The sequence below is a fragment of the Echeneis naucrates genome, chromosome 16 (assembly GCF_900963305.1).
Source record: "Echeneis naucrates chromosome 16, fEcheNa1.1, whole genome shotgun sequence".
NCBI classification, from domain to species: domain Eukaryota; kingdom Metazoa; phylum Chordata; class Actinopteri; order Carangiformes; family Echeneidae; genus Echeneis; species Echeneis naucrates.
In genome coordinates, this window is record NC_042526.1 from 4976572 (window position 1) to 4994037 (window position 17466).

The 17466-nt window shown below is 41.9% G+C and overlaps 1 protein-coding gene across 5 annotated transcripts in view; it reads right to left on the reverse strand.

Moving 5' to 3' along the window:
• The window catches only part of cbfb (core-binding factor subunit beta), a 29666-nt gene extending 21531 nt beyond the window's left edge, over positions 1-8135 (reverse strand). For 2 of the 5 annotated variants that reach the window (XM_029522846.1, XM_029522849.1), the window contains exons 1-3: positions 7568-8127; positions 6945-7031; positions 1495-1611 (exon numbers count right to left, since the gene is read on the reverse strand). In XM_029522846.1, coding sequence (XP_029378706.1) covers positions 1495-1611; positions 6945-7031; positions 7568-7645 — 282 coding nt within the window. In that variant the 5' untranslated portion in view covers positions 7646-8127. Of the gene's footprint in view, positions 1-1494; positions 1612-6944; positions 7032-7567 lie in introns of all 5 variants that reach the window. The other 3 variants (XM_029522845.1, XM_029522847.1, XM_029522850.1) reach the window with 2 other exon arrangements.
• Positions 8136-17466: the final 9331 nt, after the last annotated feature.

Consider the following 17466-nt stretch of genomic DNA (forward strand, 5'->3'; position numbering starts at 1 on the left):
CATTTGGATTGGTCATGAATAAAATTGTAAAAACACATGACAGGAGGCATATTATATATATATAAAATATGCCTCCTGTCATTTATATTTCTGCTCTAACAATGTACAGAGAAATGTGTATTTTTCTGTCTTATGGAGCAGTGACTGATCGTGATTAATCCACAGCTACACTACGATTAATTAAAAATTTCAATCATTTGACAGCATGAGTGTGTCTGTGTGTGAGAGAGAGAGAGAGAGAGGGAGAGAGAGCAAGAGAGAGTGGGGAGAGCTTGGCGTTTGAAGTACACAACTGTGAGAATGCTTTATGCTGACAACCCCTGGCCTCATTAAAACTAGCACTGTTGAGATGTCATAGACGAGGATATTGTCTTACACACACACACACTTTCCTCCTCTGACACCCCTAAATCCACACACACACACACACACACACAGTTCCCTACAATCAGGGCACTTGTGTTAAATAATTAACAGTGTGAGATTAGTCCGTCAGCCTTGGGGCACGGAGGTCCATTGATTCCCCAGAATGCATTTTTAATGAGCTGCCAGCCGGCATTCATTTCAGCTGGCCACTGTCCGTGGAGGGCCCGCTGACACACAAATACAAACACACACATACGAGTTCAGTCTCAGTGCCAGGGGAGACAATTAACATACACATCATCACAGCAGCAGAGCCACTGTAACGCACCTTCGCCTCGACAACAGCAGCAAACTACCATCATCGGAGCTCTTTAAGTTGTTTAACTTTGATTCTAAATGAGCATCAGCGCTGCTGAGGAAGTGACGCGTTTCATTAACTTACTTAACTTACTATGGTGTGAGAAAATGTTGAGGATGGACGGATGCTGTGACCAGGTGGGGGGCTCCGGGCAGCAGGCGTCGTTTTAAAAGCCCCACAGGTACGCACAAGTTAGCACAACATGAACATGATTAGAAGTTGATTGATCACTTCCATTTGTCTTTGTGGACTTGTTCAACCTGACACCCAAATCAATCTGCACTCTGTGACGGGTGGTGAAACAGAGATGTCAGACGTTAACATACACACACAAAATATCCTGACACACGTCTGATCAGGAGACTTTCTTACGCTCTAAATCACATGATCGCATTTTTTTTCCCTAATTTTCATTTCATGATATGAAAGAGGAAACGAAAGTAAGAGAGTGGGCAGAGATGTACTATGTGTGTTTCTGCCAAACTTTATTTTTTGCTCAAAAAGTTTCACATTGTCGAGCGTGACAATGGAGTTAGCTGAAAAGAATGACTGAAAAACTGAATAAATGTGCGTGATCGAAATAAAAGATTGTGGCAGTTTGAAACATTCATCTTTACCATGAATTTTCTCAGCCCCCCCCCCCCACCTGTCTGCTGCAGCTCAGACGGCATGACCTTTAGGGCAGGAAGAAGCAACATAGAGCATTGTGTGTGTGTGTGTGTGTGTGTGTGTGTGTGGCTTTCAGGGGTCGTGGATTGCACCCGTCCTACCTTTCCTGTCTCCCTCTCAAAGTCAACATATTCCCTTGTAGGAACCTGCCTCTGATCTCCATGCAGGTTGGCTGGAAAGAACTGGAGTGAGAGGTTGGTACCTGTAGCTACAAAGGCCTGCAAACAGAGACAGAGAGACGAAAATCAGTCGTGAAGGAAACAGGGAGCAGTGAAGTTATGAAATGGACTCACAAATGCAGCCACAACATGTGATTGATTGCTGAAGCTAAACACATGGGGCTCATGTTTGAAAGACACAAAGCAACATTAAGATCCTGTTAGCTTTTCTGGCCAGACGATAAATCAGCCAGTCCAAAGTTGGATCTCTTTTTCAGTATCCACCTACTGAGAAAGATCTCTGTTTTTAGTGGCTCCACCATTTGTTTACAGGCCCCTGTCATTCCATGCTGGCAGGTAGTGCACTGGGGGCCTGCCACAGCTTGTTTTCAATCAAAAGGAGTTGCCTATGGTTTTATATGGATGTTTGATGAGAGCTGTGAGACTTAAACTTGCTGTCTATGGTCTAAGAAACAAAAGAACAATCTAAAAGGAAATCAAAGCAAAGAAAATCATGAAACACAACCTGTAAAACAACTGTCTTCTAAAAGCTCTGGAGCAGTCATTTTAAAGAACATATTGACTTATTTAGTTTGGCCTTTGAAACCATCAATGCATAACACAAAGCCTCCTTTACAAAATGGGAGGCTGGTATTTGAAAGTGATTTGGATTCACCAGCCAGCTACGGTCTAATGAAGGCTGTGAAAAGATCCAGCTTTCAGAGGAACTAACGTCTGTCACATTGCTGTGGACCTTTTTTTAGAAAGTGTTTGCTTGCAACACCCATAACTTTATTGATGAAATCTATTACCTAATGCAGGTTCAAACTGATTTTTATCTAGATCAAAGTTTGAAATGACCGATTTAAGTATATACTTTATCGTGATTTCGGAGAAATATTTCCTGGAGCTTTTTACTGAGATAGCAGAATGCTTGAACACATTTAAATGTCCTGATTTGGAGTGAGCCTGCAAGGGTTTAAGTTTGATAGACTCAGAGTTGACATCAAACTTGATCTTTTCCTTCATTCTTCAGCCTTCCTGCCTTTGCCTTTCTTTGTTTCTTCATGGTCTAACCACTTTCCTCTTTGAATAAAAGTACTGAGTGAATTACTGGCGTCTTCCCCTCACACACAATCATATCACGCTGTTCTCTATTTTTGATTCAACCTACTCATCGCAACTAAATTCCAAAGCCTAACCCCAACCAAAACCTCACCCTTGCCCTTACTCTAAAATCAAGTCTCCTCAATTTTTGTCCCCACAGTGACGCTGTAGTCTCAGTGCATTCAGTATCAGGTCCCCACCAGAATATAAAAACAAGCCCAGATACACACGGATATCTGCGCGCACACATGCAGAAACAAAAATGAAATTAAAAGCAATTTCTCCGTTTCAGTCAGAAAGCAATGAATTATGGAGAGACAGAAAATCAAGTTAGAAATGGATGTTTTTAATGCGCCTCTGCCTTTGTGAGCGTGTGCGTGCCATTGGTCTTTGTGTGTGTTTGTGTGAAATGTGTTGTATTCTCTGGGACAGATCGATAGTAAAGACATTAAGTCTGCGACTGAAGCTAGAAGCATATGAATTATGCACCCTGTCTAATCTGTCCCTCAACGTGAGAGAGAAACACTGAACTGAAGAGAAAGGGGGAGATAACAGTGAGCGGGAGAGAGAGAAATAAAGGAAGGGGAGAAAATTAGTGTGTGAGAACAAACAAAAAGAAACTGCCTCTCATGTATGCTCACACACACACACACACACACACACACACAGAAAAGAGAGCTCAAAGAACACCCGAGTCATCCTTTCTGCTGTATTTGAAGTATTGGATTACAACCATCTGATACCAATTTGCTGCCTACTACTGCTGGAAAGAAAAAGAGGGAACTAGAGGCTGAGAGAGGAGAGAGATGGAGGGAAACTGGGGGACAAAGGGGAGAGAAGAAAAAGCAGAGAGAAACTGCTGCGCTGATAAAAAAAAAAAAAAAAAGAAAGAAAGAAGCCAAAACAGGATAACGGTCCTAAAGACGGCATGGAGAATGTAAAGACGAAAAAAAAAGAAAAAAGACTGAGACGAGGGGGGGAGATGACGAGAACACAAAAAAAAAAAAAAAAAAAAGAACAAAGGAAATGCAATAAAAGGAAGTAAACAGAAAGAGAGAGGTGGGAGGGAGAGGCGGGAAGACAGCGAGAGAGAGAGAGACAGTGGTGCAGCATGAAAATCAATAGTAGTTTAGAAAGCGACTCATCTCTAATGAGCTGAGCAGAAGATAATTTACTTTGAATTATTGTCCCATTTATCAAATCAATCCTGAACATTTTAGAGTGGCCCTGCGAGTCGAGCTGCACTTTGTATGTGAGTGATGCTTGGAAATTTGAAACAGCTGCTCGATTTCATATTTACATGACACAGTATATTCAGAATTTAAAAAACCGATGCAAAAGAACAAAACATGTATATTTTGCTGTGCGTTTTTTGGAGAGGTGGGCGAATATGCGCTCGTTTCTGATCACTAATAAAGCTCTTTCCAAAATGATTCTAAAAATGTCCAGGATAAGAAGTGTTCCTCTTATATCTAATACCACATTTCATTTATTGAGCTTTTCCTAATAAAAACGCCTCCTATGAATAGTAAAGTGAATGACATTTTATTTTTATGAAATTACCAGCAAAACTTTTATTCAGCAAAATTGTAACAATGAGTTGAGATGTTATTAGAGCTACTGGAGTACTAACTGGGAGGACTTCTATACGTTTTACAACATATAGACAAGCTCTGAGAAGAACAAGAATTCGCAGCTGATGGGATTTCCTCCTAAAAGCTTAAATAGTGTCAATATCTGACATTACAGTCACTCTGACATTTTCTATTTCTAAAGTTTAACTCCTTGATTCAAAATGTCTCTCACTCAAAAAGTCACATTTCTGTAAGTTGCACGTGGAACTGCTGCCTTTTTAGACCAGTTGTGACATCATGGCCGACACATCTTGAACTTATATTTGAAATGACCACAAAGAAAATTTCCCTCTTCACCAGATGAACGTGAAAATATCTTCGTAGTGTCTCCACAAAAATCAAAGTGGTGCAATAAACAAAACAGATTTTTTGTTTATTACTTCAGGAGGAGGCTCTTTAAAACTGCCATAACTTTGGTGTTGATCGAATAAACTGGCTGCACTTTGCCGCTTATTTGTTCTTTGATCATCCGTGTCATCTATAAAAAGTGATCCTTGACAGCATGTTTGAATCTCATTGTGTCTGATACTTGTCCACACTGCCCATGAAAATAGCAGGAGGTCTTTAGCAGCGTCTGGCCGATAGATAAATCAGCGACATGATGTCACAGCTGCCGTCAAACCATTAAAACCGTGGCCATCAATTCTCACAGCAGAAGAGGCTTATAAATACAGTGAGGACAGACAGACGGACGCACCATGTCCCACTATAAGATGGTAAAACTAGATGTACCCCCCCTCCCCCCAATGCTGCCCCCCTTCTGTGATGATGACAGCATATTTGTGAAAAATACCTCCTGGATGACTAAGACAAGCAGTGTGTGTTTGTGTGTGTTTGTGTGTGTTTGTGCCAGCAGCCTGAAGGGGTTTCACTCGGCCTCACCTTTTGTTAAGGACATCACTGAGGAACTTCTAAAGGGACTTCACACACTTAAGAGTAAAGTAATTACAAAATGAAGATACACATTTGTCCTGACTTGCTTTGAAGTTATAAAATGCTTTTTTTTTTTTTTTTTTTTTACGTGCTACAACTGGTGGTTTTTAAGAGGAAGCAAAGTTTAGATGGTAAAACATGTTGTGTTCAACACTTCTATTACTTTTCCCTTCAAGTGCTACGTTCCATCAGCAGTGGGAAAAGTCCTGTGTTTAAGTACGTGCACTTAAGCTGATTACTTTCTCTCTCTACAACTATTTACTTAGCATTTTAACTTTTTAAAAACCGCTATAAATACCATGCATTTGGGTAAAATATATCAAACCTCCCATCAGGGCAGAAAATTTGCTTTACTCAGCTTCACCTTGGGCCAGCAACAATATCCAAATACTGCTCACATGTACACGAGTGACAATAAATACAACTCTAAGAGTAAATACAACTCTGAAAGACATCTGTGTAGTGGGTAATTTTATAATTCTCATATGTGACATTTCTGAACGATCTCAGTGGACTATATTTTACACAGTGAACTCAAAAGCCCAGGAAAGCAAAAAGTCATTTCAGTCTCCACATCAGCTCGTTCGCGTTTGAGAGGCATCCATCTCAAACTTGGACGGCTGGGTGTGTTTGAAAAAGCAGAGAGAGATGAGTGTGGTTGGGAAATGGAGGGAGACAGGCTCAGCCCACCAACATCTGTGACACTGTTGCCACAAACTCTATCTGTAACAGCTACTCACTATATGCTCTACATAAAAAAAGTGAACAACACTAAACCAGAACATATGTTGTATGATGCTGCCAAGACCTCGTACAACTCTAAAGAAAAAAAAAAAAAAAAAATCAGGCTGCAAATATTGATTGTTTTGACCGTCTGTTCATGTTGCATTTCTTTTTTTTTTTTTTCAATTATTAATCAAGAGATATTCAGCAAAGAAGACGAAGAAAATGGCCGAACGTTCAGCATATTTGTGACTGTAGAAATGATGATGTTATGGATTCACAGTCTTTATCGAAGAGCTCCTGTATTATCAATCAACATACATGTATTTAAACGTCTCTGCTCACTCAGCGTTTGTCTTTTCTATGTCTTCTGTGTCCATAACATGTTGTCAAATTATTTCAGGCCCCAAACATGACAGGTGATATTTACTTCAGGTCAGTTTTAGGAAGCAAATAACAGCCCTGAAGGTGTTTGTTGTAACCGTATGACAACATGTGTTGAAAAGTGCTCCTTCCAAACAAAGCGCCGATGAGTGCAGCTGCAGAAGTGATGAGCCTGGTGGGTTTGCACTTCTGATAGCACGACTACTTCCTGGTGCAAGGTCACAAACGTTGACAGTCACACAAAGGGCCCCCGTGCACGCGAATATTCACTGACCTGCTGCACAAATCGTGCTGATTGCAGCGCTCATTCTCGCTCTGTCTCTCTCAAGAGTTGGTCTGTCTGTTAAAACTGAGGCATTCTGGCGGATTTAAAAGTTTTCTTTCATTTATCTGGTTACAACAACACGATAGACATGTGATGTCTGTCAGCCTCAGTGTGTATGTGAGCTTGGCATCCCCATAAACACACACAGACTGCCTTCATTTCTCTCTTTGAACCTCATAATTTCAGTAATTAGGACGGCACACACACACACCCACACACACACACACACACCCTCTTTAGAACTTCAAGAAGACAAAGAATAAACAGATATTTAGTTTTACACTCACTACTTCTGACCGTCCATCCCTGCAGGCGTTCTGAAAGCGGGCTTGTCGCTCCTCATGGGGCCGGTCTCTGAACCCTGTGTATTTAATCTGCACAGAAAAAGACAACAACAAATGCCTTTAAAAAAAAACACACACACTTCCTCACAAGGCTTTCCATTTATCCATGTGCTTGATTTGAAGTAGAAACCACTCTGAAGAGGCTGTTTGACAGTGAATGGCGATGCTCTTTGCCAGCAGTAGGCTGCAATTTGAAGATAAGCCACAAGAATTTTGATTTAAGGAAAAAGGCGTCATTCTTTGTTTGTGCTTTATTTAATCACACGCATATAAAACCTAAAAACAACAGTGAGAGTGACAGCAGGAATTTTACTTTTTGGCTCAGCACGGCGTCACACAAATAAATCGGAATAAATGGGAAATTGTGAAGTAAGAGTTCCCCAATTTTAAAGGCCAATTACAAATGAAGCTACTCTGCAGCCTTATCGCAGCTTTATCTGGGCTTTCTTTTATCCAGCTGTGGACTGAAATGAATGAAACAACTTGTGTGGAGGCTCCAGCATGCTCTCTGTATTTCCGCCGTGTGTCTGAATGGACTCAGTGTGCACAAACACAGCAGGACTCACCTCACACTCTCTGCTCAACTTGCGGAAAAACTCCTCATTGTCAAACTTGCTCCTCTGGTCCGGAACCACCCGCGGCATCTTCAGCAGCACTTTTAATCGGCCTCTCCCTTTGGTTTGTTTTTTGGGGTTTTAAATCCTTCTTGTTGTTGTTGTTGTTGTTGTTGTTGGAGTGTTTGTGTGAATTTAATCCCGCACAGTAAAAGTTTAAACTGTGCGTCTTGCCCTCCGTCCCTCACCCTGCTTCTCTTTCACACAACTCTCTTCCGTGTCTGCCTGTCTCTGTGTGTGTGTGTGTGTGTGTGTGTGTCTGTGTGTGTCTGTGTGTGTCTGTGTGGAGCAATGTGCTTTCTGCTGCCGGCCTCAGTGACTGACTCCTGCTCTTGTTGTGATGATCTGTCCCTGAATGTGCTCCGGTTCTCCTCTGGCTCCAAACGGCTCTGATTAACTGACCCGCTGCGATGGAAGCTCAATTTGACCGTGTGGCGCTCGCCCTCTCTCTCTCTCCCTCTGTATTACCCGGTGTCTCTCTACCTCTCTCTCGCTCGTTATTACTCAGTGTCTCTCTACCTCTTCCTCCCTCTCTCTGTATTACTCAGTGTGTGTGTGTGTCTCTCTCTCTCTCTCTGTATTACTCAGTTTCTCTCTCTCTCTCTCTGTATTACTCGGTGTCTCTCTACCTCTCCTTTCTTCTCTCTCTCCTGACGAGCGTGTGATCTGTAACTTTTAATGCTTGGATGGCATTACTGCAAAAAAAAAAAAACAAAACAAAACAAAACAGCAAACCCCACGAAGGACCGGGCCGATGTTTCACCATCTGGAGGTGTTAATGAAGTCATGAATCATGTGACTGATTCTAATGTTTATTCTAACATATATATCTATATGATCGAGTAAAACGGGGGGGAAAATTCACGTGGATAAAAACTAAAGACAGTCAGAAAACAAAATCAACAGCTAAGTTCAGAGCAGCAACAGAAATCCCTGAAAGTTCATCTTTTTTTTTTTCTTTTTTTTTTTCAAACTTGGAAACTCGGGCGACTTCCTCTGTGCGACACTTTGATGGAGAGGCAAAATTACGGCAGTTTGACGGGTCCTTGAAGGCACCGAGAGTCTACTTCCTGGCTCCGTCGAGTCGCTCTTGTGACTGTACACCCAAAATACCAGCCTCCCCCCCAACACCCTCTCCCCCATTTTCACCCCCTCCCCCAGATACCACCCCCCCCCCCATTCACAATAACGACTACTACACACGTTACTCGGTGCTGCTTCTGCGCATGCGCCTGGTCCGGACCGCAGGAACTTTATAGGATCCTTATGTGAGAAGTTTTTTTTTTTTTTTTTTTTGAGGTGGGGGGGTATCTGGGGGAGGATGGACGGTTGCATCACATTTCATACAAACAAGACAAAACAACCACACTTTTATATATTCAGATGATGATGAATTGCATCAAACATCGTTCACAAACTGCAACACACAGCAGAGCTGGCTGCAACATTAATGAGAAATAAAATGGAGTCCATGGCGCACATACATTTTCTATACTGAGATAAAGAAAGCTGCCATTTTCTGTAATGTGACCGATTAACTTGGGGGCACACCGTCCTCACCCCGTCAGCCATGACAGAACGTCATGTGTTAGATGGACACCTCAACCTTAACACACAATCACAAAGTCAACAAAACAAAACAACAGCTCTAACTGAGCTTGTGCAGCGTGAGTGTCATCAGTACCTTCCCATGTTGCAACGGTCAACTGTCGCCCCTCAGTCCAGCAGTAATCCCAAAATGCTGAAGCTGAAATGCTCTACATTTTCTATAAAGTCATTCTGGAAGAGCACATGCCTTTCTGACATGTTTGGGCCGACATCAATGAACCCAAGATCAGTAAAAAACACTATGAGTTTCTTGTTTGTTGTTGAAGACTTCTAATAGGCCTCCTGACATTTCAAAGAATGTGCCAGACTACAAAAATAAAGTTCACTGCCTTTCACAAATGGTTTTTTTTCCCCTCCAGTGGTGGGAAAGTAGATTCATCCCTACACACTTTACAACAATGTGTGCGTTTCATTTCAGCCACTACAACTTCCCTACAGCAGAGATTGACAATTCACAGACAGCAATGCTGATGAGTTTATACAATAAGGTGCATTCCTATTAATGAATGAATCCAGAAGCTGTCACAATGATGCTGCTGTTCATAATCCAACATTAATCATTGAAGTGACGGTAACACTGACTGCGGGAGGGAGGAAACTTTCACGTTTGAGCTTCTGATGCTGTAAATCTGCAGTTTTGTTGGGTCACCTGAGGTTAGAGGAGACGAGCTGTAAATACTGCGACACATCATGACCTTTAAAAGCCGATACAGTGAACAGAAAAAAGAAAGTTGTATCTTTATACATTGTGCTTTTTGAGCCACTTGGTGAATGCAAATCCAAACTCCTCTCCCTTTTCCCCCTTTTTATGAACTCCTGAGGGAAATATCTGGCTCCTTATCAGTTATGCTCCAGTGTATGCTGCCTCTCACATTACAGGCTGTCATTTGGCACTTTATCATACAAATATAGATTACGTATTATTTCTGTACTTTGTTTACTGAGAGCAACTGAACGGGATCTTCTTCAGATCCTCTCCGTATCTCTGTCTCCCCTCAGCAGCACTCTGTTGTTGTTTGATCGGCTTTTGCCTCGTTTGATCAGGCTTCTACACAGATAAGACGCATTAGCACTGCTCATATTGTTGAGTATCTTTTGGGATTGTTTGTTGTTACGGCTAAAATAAATTTGTCTGCAGAGCTGGGCGGTGAAAATTTAGCTGATGATACATCTGTATTTTTACTTAAGTAACAATTCGACTTTGCTGGTTTCACTTATGGCTCATGAGTATTTTTACAGTGTCTTATTATTACTACCTCTGCTGACAGTAAAGAACCCGAGTAGCTGCTTCTCCCTTCACTGTCATTATGATACATTGCTGTTTCAGTGCAGACGTTGTCACTTGTTGCACTGCAGCAGGAAAAACACAGTCGTAATTTATTTAATAAATTAGAAGTGGGTGACATTTAGGCGAGCTGGTTCCAAGCTCTGTGCATGCAGGCTGTCATGGTTCACTGAGACACTTTAATAGAACTGAGCTGTTCATTTCAACCTTAATGAGATTTGCTTCACCTGGGCTTCTGCTGCTGTCAAGTCAAAAAGTGCCGGACTTGGATTTTTATTATGCACCGCTCTGTCGGCTGTCGGGCTGTGATGCTGATGGCGACAGTGTAGTGGAGAAGTGCGATTATATAAAATCTATCTGCGTATTTCAGACAAAGTAAAGCAGCGTTGTTTTCAGTTTTTTCTCCACAAGCAGACTCACAGACAGACAATTTTCAATTTCACCTCTGCAGAAAAGGCATATTGGCTCTTGCAACATGATAAGGAATGAATGTTTGATTATGCAATGATCAGGCAGATAAAAACACACCCCTGTAATGTACACACACACACACACACGCACACACACACACACACACACACACACACACAGAGTAAATATGATTATTAGACTCCCAGGAGATTTTCATAATCACACAGTCAGGCCTTAATTAAACAAGAACCTGCAGGTTGGAAATGTGTATGTGAGTTTCTGCATTCTGATGCAGTGTGTGTCTCTGCCGTGACATGCTGTGTTGTTTGGTTTTGTTAGTGTTTGTGAGGCTGTTTGTGAGGCTGTGTGTGTGTGTGTGTGGGGAGAGACTAAAGATCTTGGATGTTCACCACCAAAGAAAATAAAACCTAATTAAGGATGAATATTAAAAATACACTAACAGAAGAAAACTGAAGGTGTTTGATTGCTGTCTTCAGTGTTATGGTGAAAGAAATTAAATAAATATTAATCTTGTGGCCTTATTGTGGTGCATCTGTGCAGGCTGAAATCCAAAAAAAGGGTTTGGAGGCTGTAAACGAGGCCTCAGGCAGCAACATGTGCTCTGAGTCCTGCTGATGAGAAGAAGCCCTTTTTACGACGCCTATGTCATTGATTTGTATCAGAACTTGTCCCATAAGGAGACGACGAGCAGAGTTTACTACTCTACTGTCACGAATCAGCCATTTGTGTGTGTGTGTGTGTTAGCTGCAGGCCAAACAGTGCGTGAGCGATTAACAGTAGCTGGTGATGCAGTAAAAGAGTAAAAGGTTCATTAATTAATCAGGTAATCTGCGGTTGCCATGGCGATCAGTTCTGACATGCAGTCTGGTCTCAGCTCACTTTAGTTAGTCCATGTCATTTCGTTTTAAAGTCTCCAAGTTCACTTCAGCCTCTGTTTCTTCTCTTTTTTTTTGTCAAAAAAAAAATGTAGTGTTTGTGTTTGATTCAGTTCATTTCAGCTATTTGGATCAACTACGATAAGGTTAGTTTTTTTTTTTTTTTTTAGACTCCTATTTTGGTTGTAAGTCTGGTTTGATCGTGTTCAGTTGTGTGGTTGGAAAAAAGTTTATTTTACAAGCCGTGACTCCCGTTAATTAGACCACACGTTGTTGTTGATGCACTAATTCTGTTTTCACTTTGAATTTCACTGTTTTGATGTTTTTTAAATGATCAGGAGGGGGAAGGAAGAGCTGATCATCATTTTCAGTGTGTTCTGGTTGGATGTTCGGAATCTTCCTCTTTAAACTCGATCTGACTGCCCACTTATTCTGGCATTTTGTCTTTGACATGAATGTTACGTTATGTTGTTAATCTTATGCAAATTCATCTTAAATATTCCGAAATGAATTTCTGTAAACGACTCATAAACACTTTGGATGCAGCTCTTCTCCACTCGGTCTCTCTTCTGAACAGCTGAGCTCAAGTCTTAAAATAATTTGGCTGAAATATTTTAGCTTTGCGTGCTCAGGCTCATGTTCTCTGAATTTCTAGGCCTGTTAACTTTTTGACCTCTCTAAATTTGCCCTAAGTCAAGTGTTACGAGCAAATGTCCTGCAGCCTCTTCAAAGACATGAAGACGTCATGTCTTGTTGATTAAATGAGATTAATGATCCATTAACTAAAAAAAAAAAGGGGGGGGGGTTGTTTTCTGGGTTGACACCAGCAGATAGAAACTGGGGGGCTCTTTGTCTACACTTAATTAGCTATAAAATACATGAATACAATCCATATAACATATAAAAATATTAAAATCATGTAATTTGTTGTATTTACTTTTTTTTTTTTGTTAATTCCTTGTGTTTAGAGCCACTTGGCAAACACACAACCATAAGACTGTGAACACGCTAAATATTTTAAATGCATCAGCATTTAGGTCAGTGCTCTGTGAGAGAACTGTTAGAAAAACCTCAGAGATTGGCCTTTTTTTTTTTACCCTATCACTTCTTTGCTGCCTCATTTATTGCCTTCTGCTCTTCATCCTCACTCACATCCACCCAGAGTGGAGCGCTGAAACACACCATCACAGGCGCCACACAAGCATGTACACCACCTGCTCCTCGCTGAGCTTACGTAACACTTTCAGCCATCACAACTCTCTTGCCTTCTTGTTTTGACAATTTCTTCCCCTTAATAAGATTTTAAGGACAATGAATATAAATAACGCCGCTTCATGTCTCCAAAGATCATTAAAACTCACTGGATTCTGATTTAAATGGATTAAGGTTTTTTTTCCTGCATCTTGAATTCATTATGATAAATGAATGTGCTCGTCCTTCAATTTGCCGCACAAGTCATTAGTTAATATCATTATTCTAGGAAATACTAATGGGAATGTTTTCACCGCTTCTGTTTTTACTCCAAATTATCAAGAGATGATTCAATAATAAAAATAAAAGCATTTAGGTTCACAGTGCAACCATGAAATCAACGAGCTGGTGGCTGGGACCTGAAGTCAAACGCCTTTCAGGCTAAAACAGGAGCGATGTTGTCCTTTGCCGTGTAGATTTGTCCTGGTTGTTCCTCCTCGTTGTTATTCAAGGACACAGAGAAATACCTCAGCTTTGTTTGCTGGCGGAGAAGATGATGCTGCTGAGGTGGAAGTGGCCTAATAAATATTTAAACTGCATCAATAACACAAGAACACAGAAAAAGCTAATGATGCTACGGCAGCTGACGGGAGACAATGCGTGCGTGTCGGCAGAAGAGGAGGCTCTCAGCTCATCTCCTTGATGTTTATATAAAACAGAGAGTGAAGGAGAACATGAACAGGCCGACTCCTAATCTGTCTTTCTGTCTCTCCGTGTTCGACTACCTGGTGTCATCTCCTCGTCTTCAGTAATGTTCAAACACACTGTGGCACAGAAATTAGGTGTTTGCAAGTTTCTCGACTGTCTGTAACTCTGACAGAGAAACCGAGTCTGGAAATGACTATTTGAACATTCAGTTCTGCTCTCACTGCAAAACTTAAGAGCTACAGGAACAAATGCATCATGCATGAGGGGGAGGAAATCTCAAAAAAATATATTTTCAATACAACTATATCTCACGCTAACGGTCACACTTTTGTAACTCTTTCTATGCATTTTTTATGGCAGCGTTTGGAAGACGCATCTTTCTTTTCTGAACAGAGAACGACAGAAACAAGTTGCACCGTCTCTTATGTGGGCTACTGGGGGTCAGCAAATGTTCCTCCAGTGACGCCCAGACAGCAGCTACAAAGAGTTAACAGCTCTGCTTTCAATCAAATGACCATCAGCAGCAGACAGAATCACCCTGCTGCTGCACGTGGGCTCACAGCCTGGTGACCCAGCCTGGTTAAATCAGCGGCTGAGAATCAACCTCCTTCCTCACCCTGCATGGTGGTACCCTGCACACACACGCACCCATACAGAACAGAGCAGGGGAGACGTCTGGATGCGTGTGTGTGTGTTTATTCCTGTGCAGACGGTGGGATCCCGTGGCTGAAAGACAAATTTGGAAAGGCGCATGGTCCAGTATTTTAGTATATCAGTTACAATGTTACGGTCAGCCAGTCTGTCTGTCTGCTGGTCTGTTTGTCTGTCTGCCTGCTGAAGAGACAAGTGTATGTGTGTGTGTGTGTGTGTGTGTGGTGGTGGGGGGGGGCTCCTACTCCTCATGACAACAAAATAATAAACACACAGACACAAACAGTGCCACATGCAGCTATGATGTGAGAAATGGCAGTAAATCTCTGTTGTTCTGCTGTTTTCTCTTTGAATGTGTTGAGTGTTGGATCTTCAGCTCTGAGGCGTCACAGACAATAACTGGACTAAGTTGGACTTCTGTTATTTGTCGCAAAAAAGTTCAGGTCAAGGTCAGAAACAGATCAAAGAGTCGTCGTCCAGGCGGTGGGCTCAGATTGGGAGGGGCCGGAGGTTTTTATGTGCTAAACCAAATGATGGCACTTAGTTTAGGCTCAGTTATCCAAATTACAACTTTAATTCAGACTCCTGAGACAACCATGATATAATAAAAAATATATTTCTTCTCATGAGTTTAAAGCTTTCATAATTTCAGTGTGCTGGTCAAACAAAAAAAAAAGAGGGAATTCAGATTCTGAAATAAGAGTCTGTAAAAAGTTACGTGAAGCAGAAATCTTAAGTGCCCCCCCTCCCAAAAAAAAATAATGCCACTGTGAACTTGTCTAGAAGGTAAAGTAACTTCAAACTTACTTTGCTTCAATTGAATGTGTTCACGGTCACGATCAGAGTCATTCAGTTTTCTCGATACATTGCACCCTTTATAACGGCCCGGCTTTGTGCAGATTTGACTTTTGCACCCTCCAGCAGTCGACAGTGGAAGAGCATTTCATGATCTGTGGGTCTGAGCCAAAGACGCTGAGATGGATCGGCCTCAGACAGCAAGCTGAATTTCCAAAAACAGCAGAACATTCATCTCTGATAAATTATTATAATGCCTGAGGTCTTTCTTTACATTACAGCGTTGGCCACACACGCTTCATCACCAGTATCACACCTTGCTGTTCACAACACAAATCGATCAGCTACACAAAAATTCCACCAGACTACAATTAACAGAGTAAGAAGGATTCAGAGATAAGAAACCCTGATTAAATAGAGCTGTGAGCGTTTGTTGGGATTTCACAGTATCAAAAGTTGAAAACACTTTAAAAGCTATTGGATGATGAAAAAATGAAATATTCCTGGATGATTGATACAAACTGTTGTCACACTGGTTTCCTCGCTGTGCTCTGTCCACACCAGCAGAGGGCGACACAGCAGCTCTGTCCCGTAGAGGCGTCTCCAGTTTTACCCCGCACGTCCTTCCTGTCTCCAGCAGGACGCTGCTGAGAACATGGGACAGTTGCCGTAGTAACCAGCCACTGTTCACACTATGTGAATACAGTCAAATACAACCACTGCCTTTCTGCAAGTCATTTAGACGTTCTCACCACGGTTACTCAGAGGTCAGAGGTCAACACATCCCTGTCTGACACCCAAGAGTGAGTGTGTTTATGTGTGTGTAAACAAAGCTAAGCTGCATGTCTGAGAATAGTGAGCTAGCAGGTATCCTAGCAACAGGCTGGTGTTGAGGCGCTATAAATATCCTTTTAGGGTGTGTTTGTGTGTGTGTGTGTGTATGTGTGTGTGTGGCACGATCTGCTGAAATGCAACAGAAAAAATGAGGGCGTGAAGCAGGGAGGGATGTGATGCAGCATCAGGAGATCAGACGCTCGGCAGTAACGCTGAGTGGATCCTCTACAGTTTGGGCGTTTGTGCATCGTGTTATCTTCGTGTTGTCTGCTGTTTGCCTGTTTGTCATGCACTCAGCAATCTGATTGCAGGGTGTGGTGGTGCAGTGCCCTCTTCCAACCACAGGGTGGGTCACCTGTTCCACTTCAGACAGATGGGGGGGGGGGGGCAGACAGCAAAGAGCCAAGAGGTTGGCTTGATTTACAGCCAGGGGCAGCCCTTTTCATGTTCTGAAGGGGTGGAGACAGGAAAAGAGGGGGCTCTTTCATCCTCAACACACCCCAGGCTCTCAGCTGCATATTTCTCTGGATGGATTTTTGCAGTTCAGTTTATTAAAAAGGAAATAACGCAGAACTGCCATAAAGACAGCTATGTTCACTAACAAAAATCACAATCCTTCAGTGCACCTCGCTCCTCGTGCATCCACTGCAATGTTCAACAAATGGCTTAAATAAAACCTCCTATGTGATCGAATTTCTTTGAGCCTCCATGCCTAAATTCCTGTCAGCGTTTCACGGCTGCCTGACTGCTGCCATCGGGCAGGAAGAGGCAGCCTGGGCACCCTGTTCACCTACATTCATACGTTTACACATTAAAATACAGACATGGTGGGCTGCAGATACTTACAGAGACAGAAAACATTTATTTTTTTGTGTCACAATGAGCGCACAGCAGCCAAAGTGACAGAACAGTCGTAGCTAAAAGTCTGACTGCGTGTCAGAGTTTGGATTTGAACTGAACATGAAATAAAAGGCTGATTCTGTTTACTTTCTGCCTCACTGCTTTGATATTTTTTAAACTTAAATAACCTCCTTCTAACGATAACATATATAAACCAAAAACAGGCTTTGGTGCCCTAAAGTGGAAGTTCTCAACGTGAAATTAGATACAATTTACCAGTTTTGTTCAACTTGGAACTGAACTGTTCATCAGACAGCAGCTGAGTTCAGTGTGTTCCTGCACACTTACCTTGGACTGCAGAAGTTATTAGAAGGGGGCGGCTGCCAAACACTTCCTTGTTCAATGCTCTTGCTGACATGCTTGTGATGTCATGGGCTGTACCATGTCTGCAGGGGTGGTTGCTGGTTTAAAATCCAGTGTTGCTCAACATTTTTGTGCTTTGGAGCAGTTACACAGTTTTTTTTTTTCATAACAATGATAAATTGACTGTTGAGTCTTACTGATAAAATGCCTTTTTTTTAATCAGTCATCTCAATTAAGATTTCAAATGAGACAGACTTCAACACCCTTCA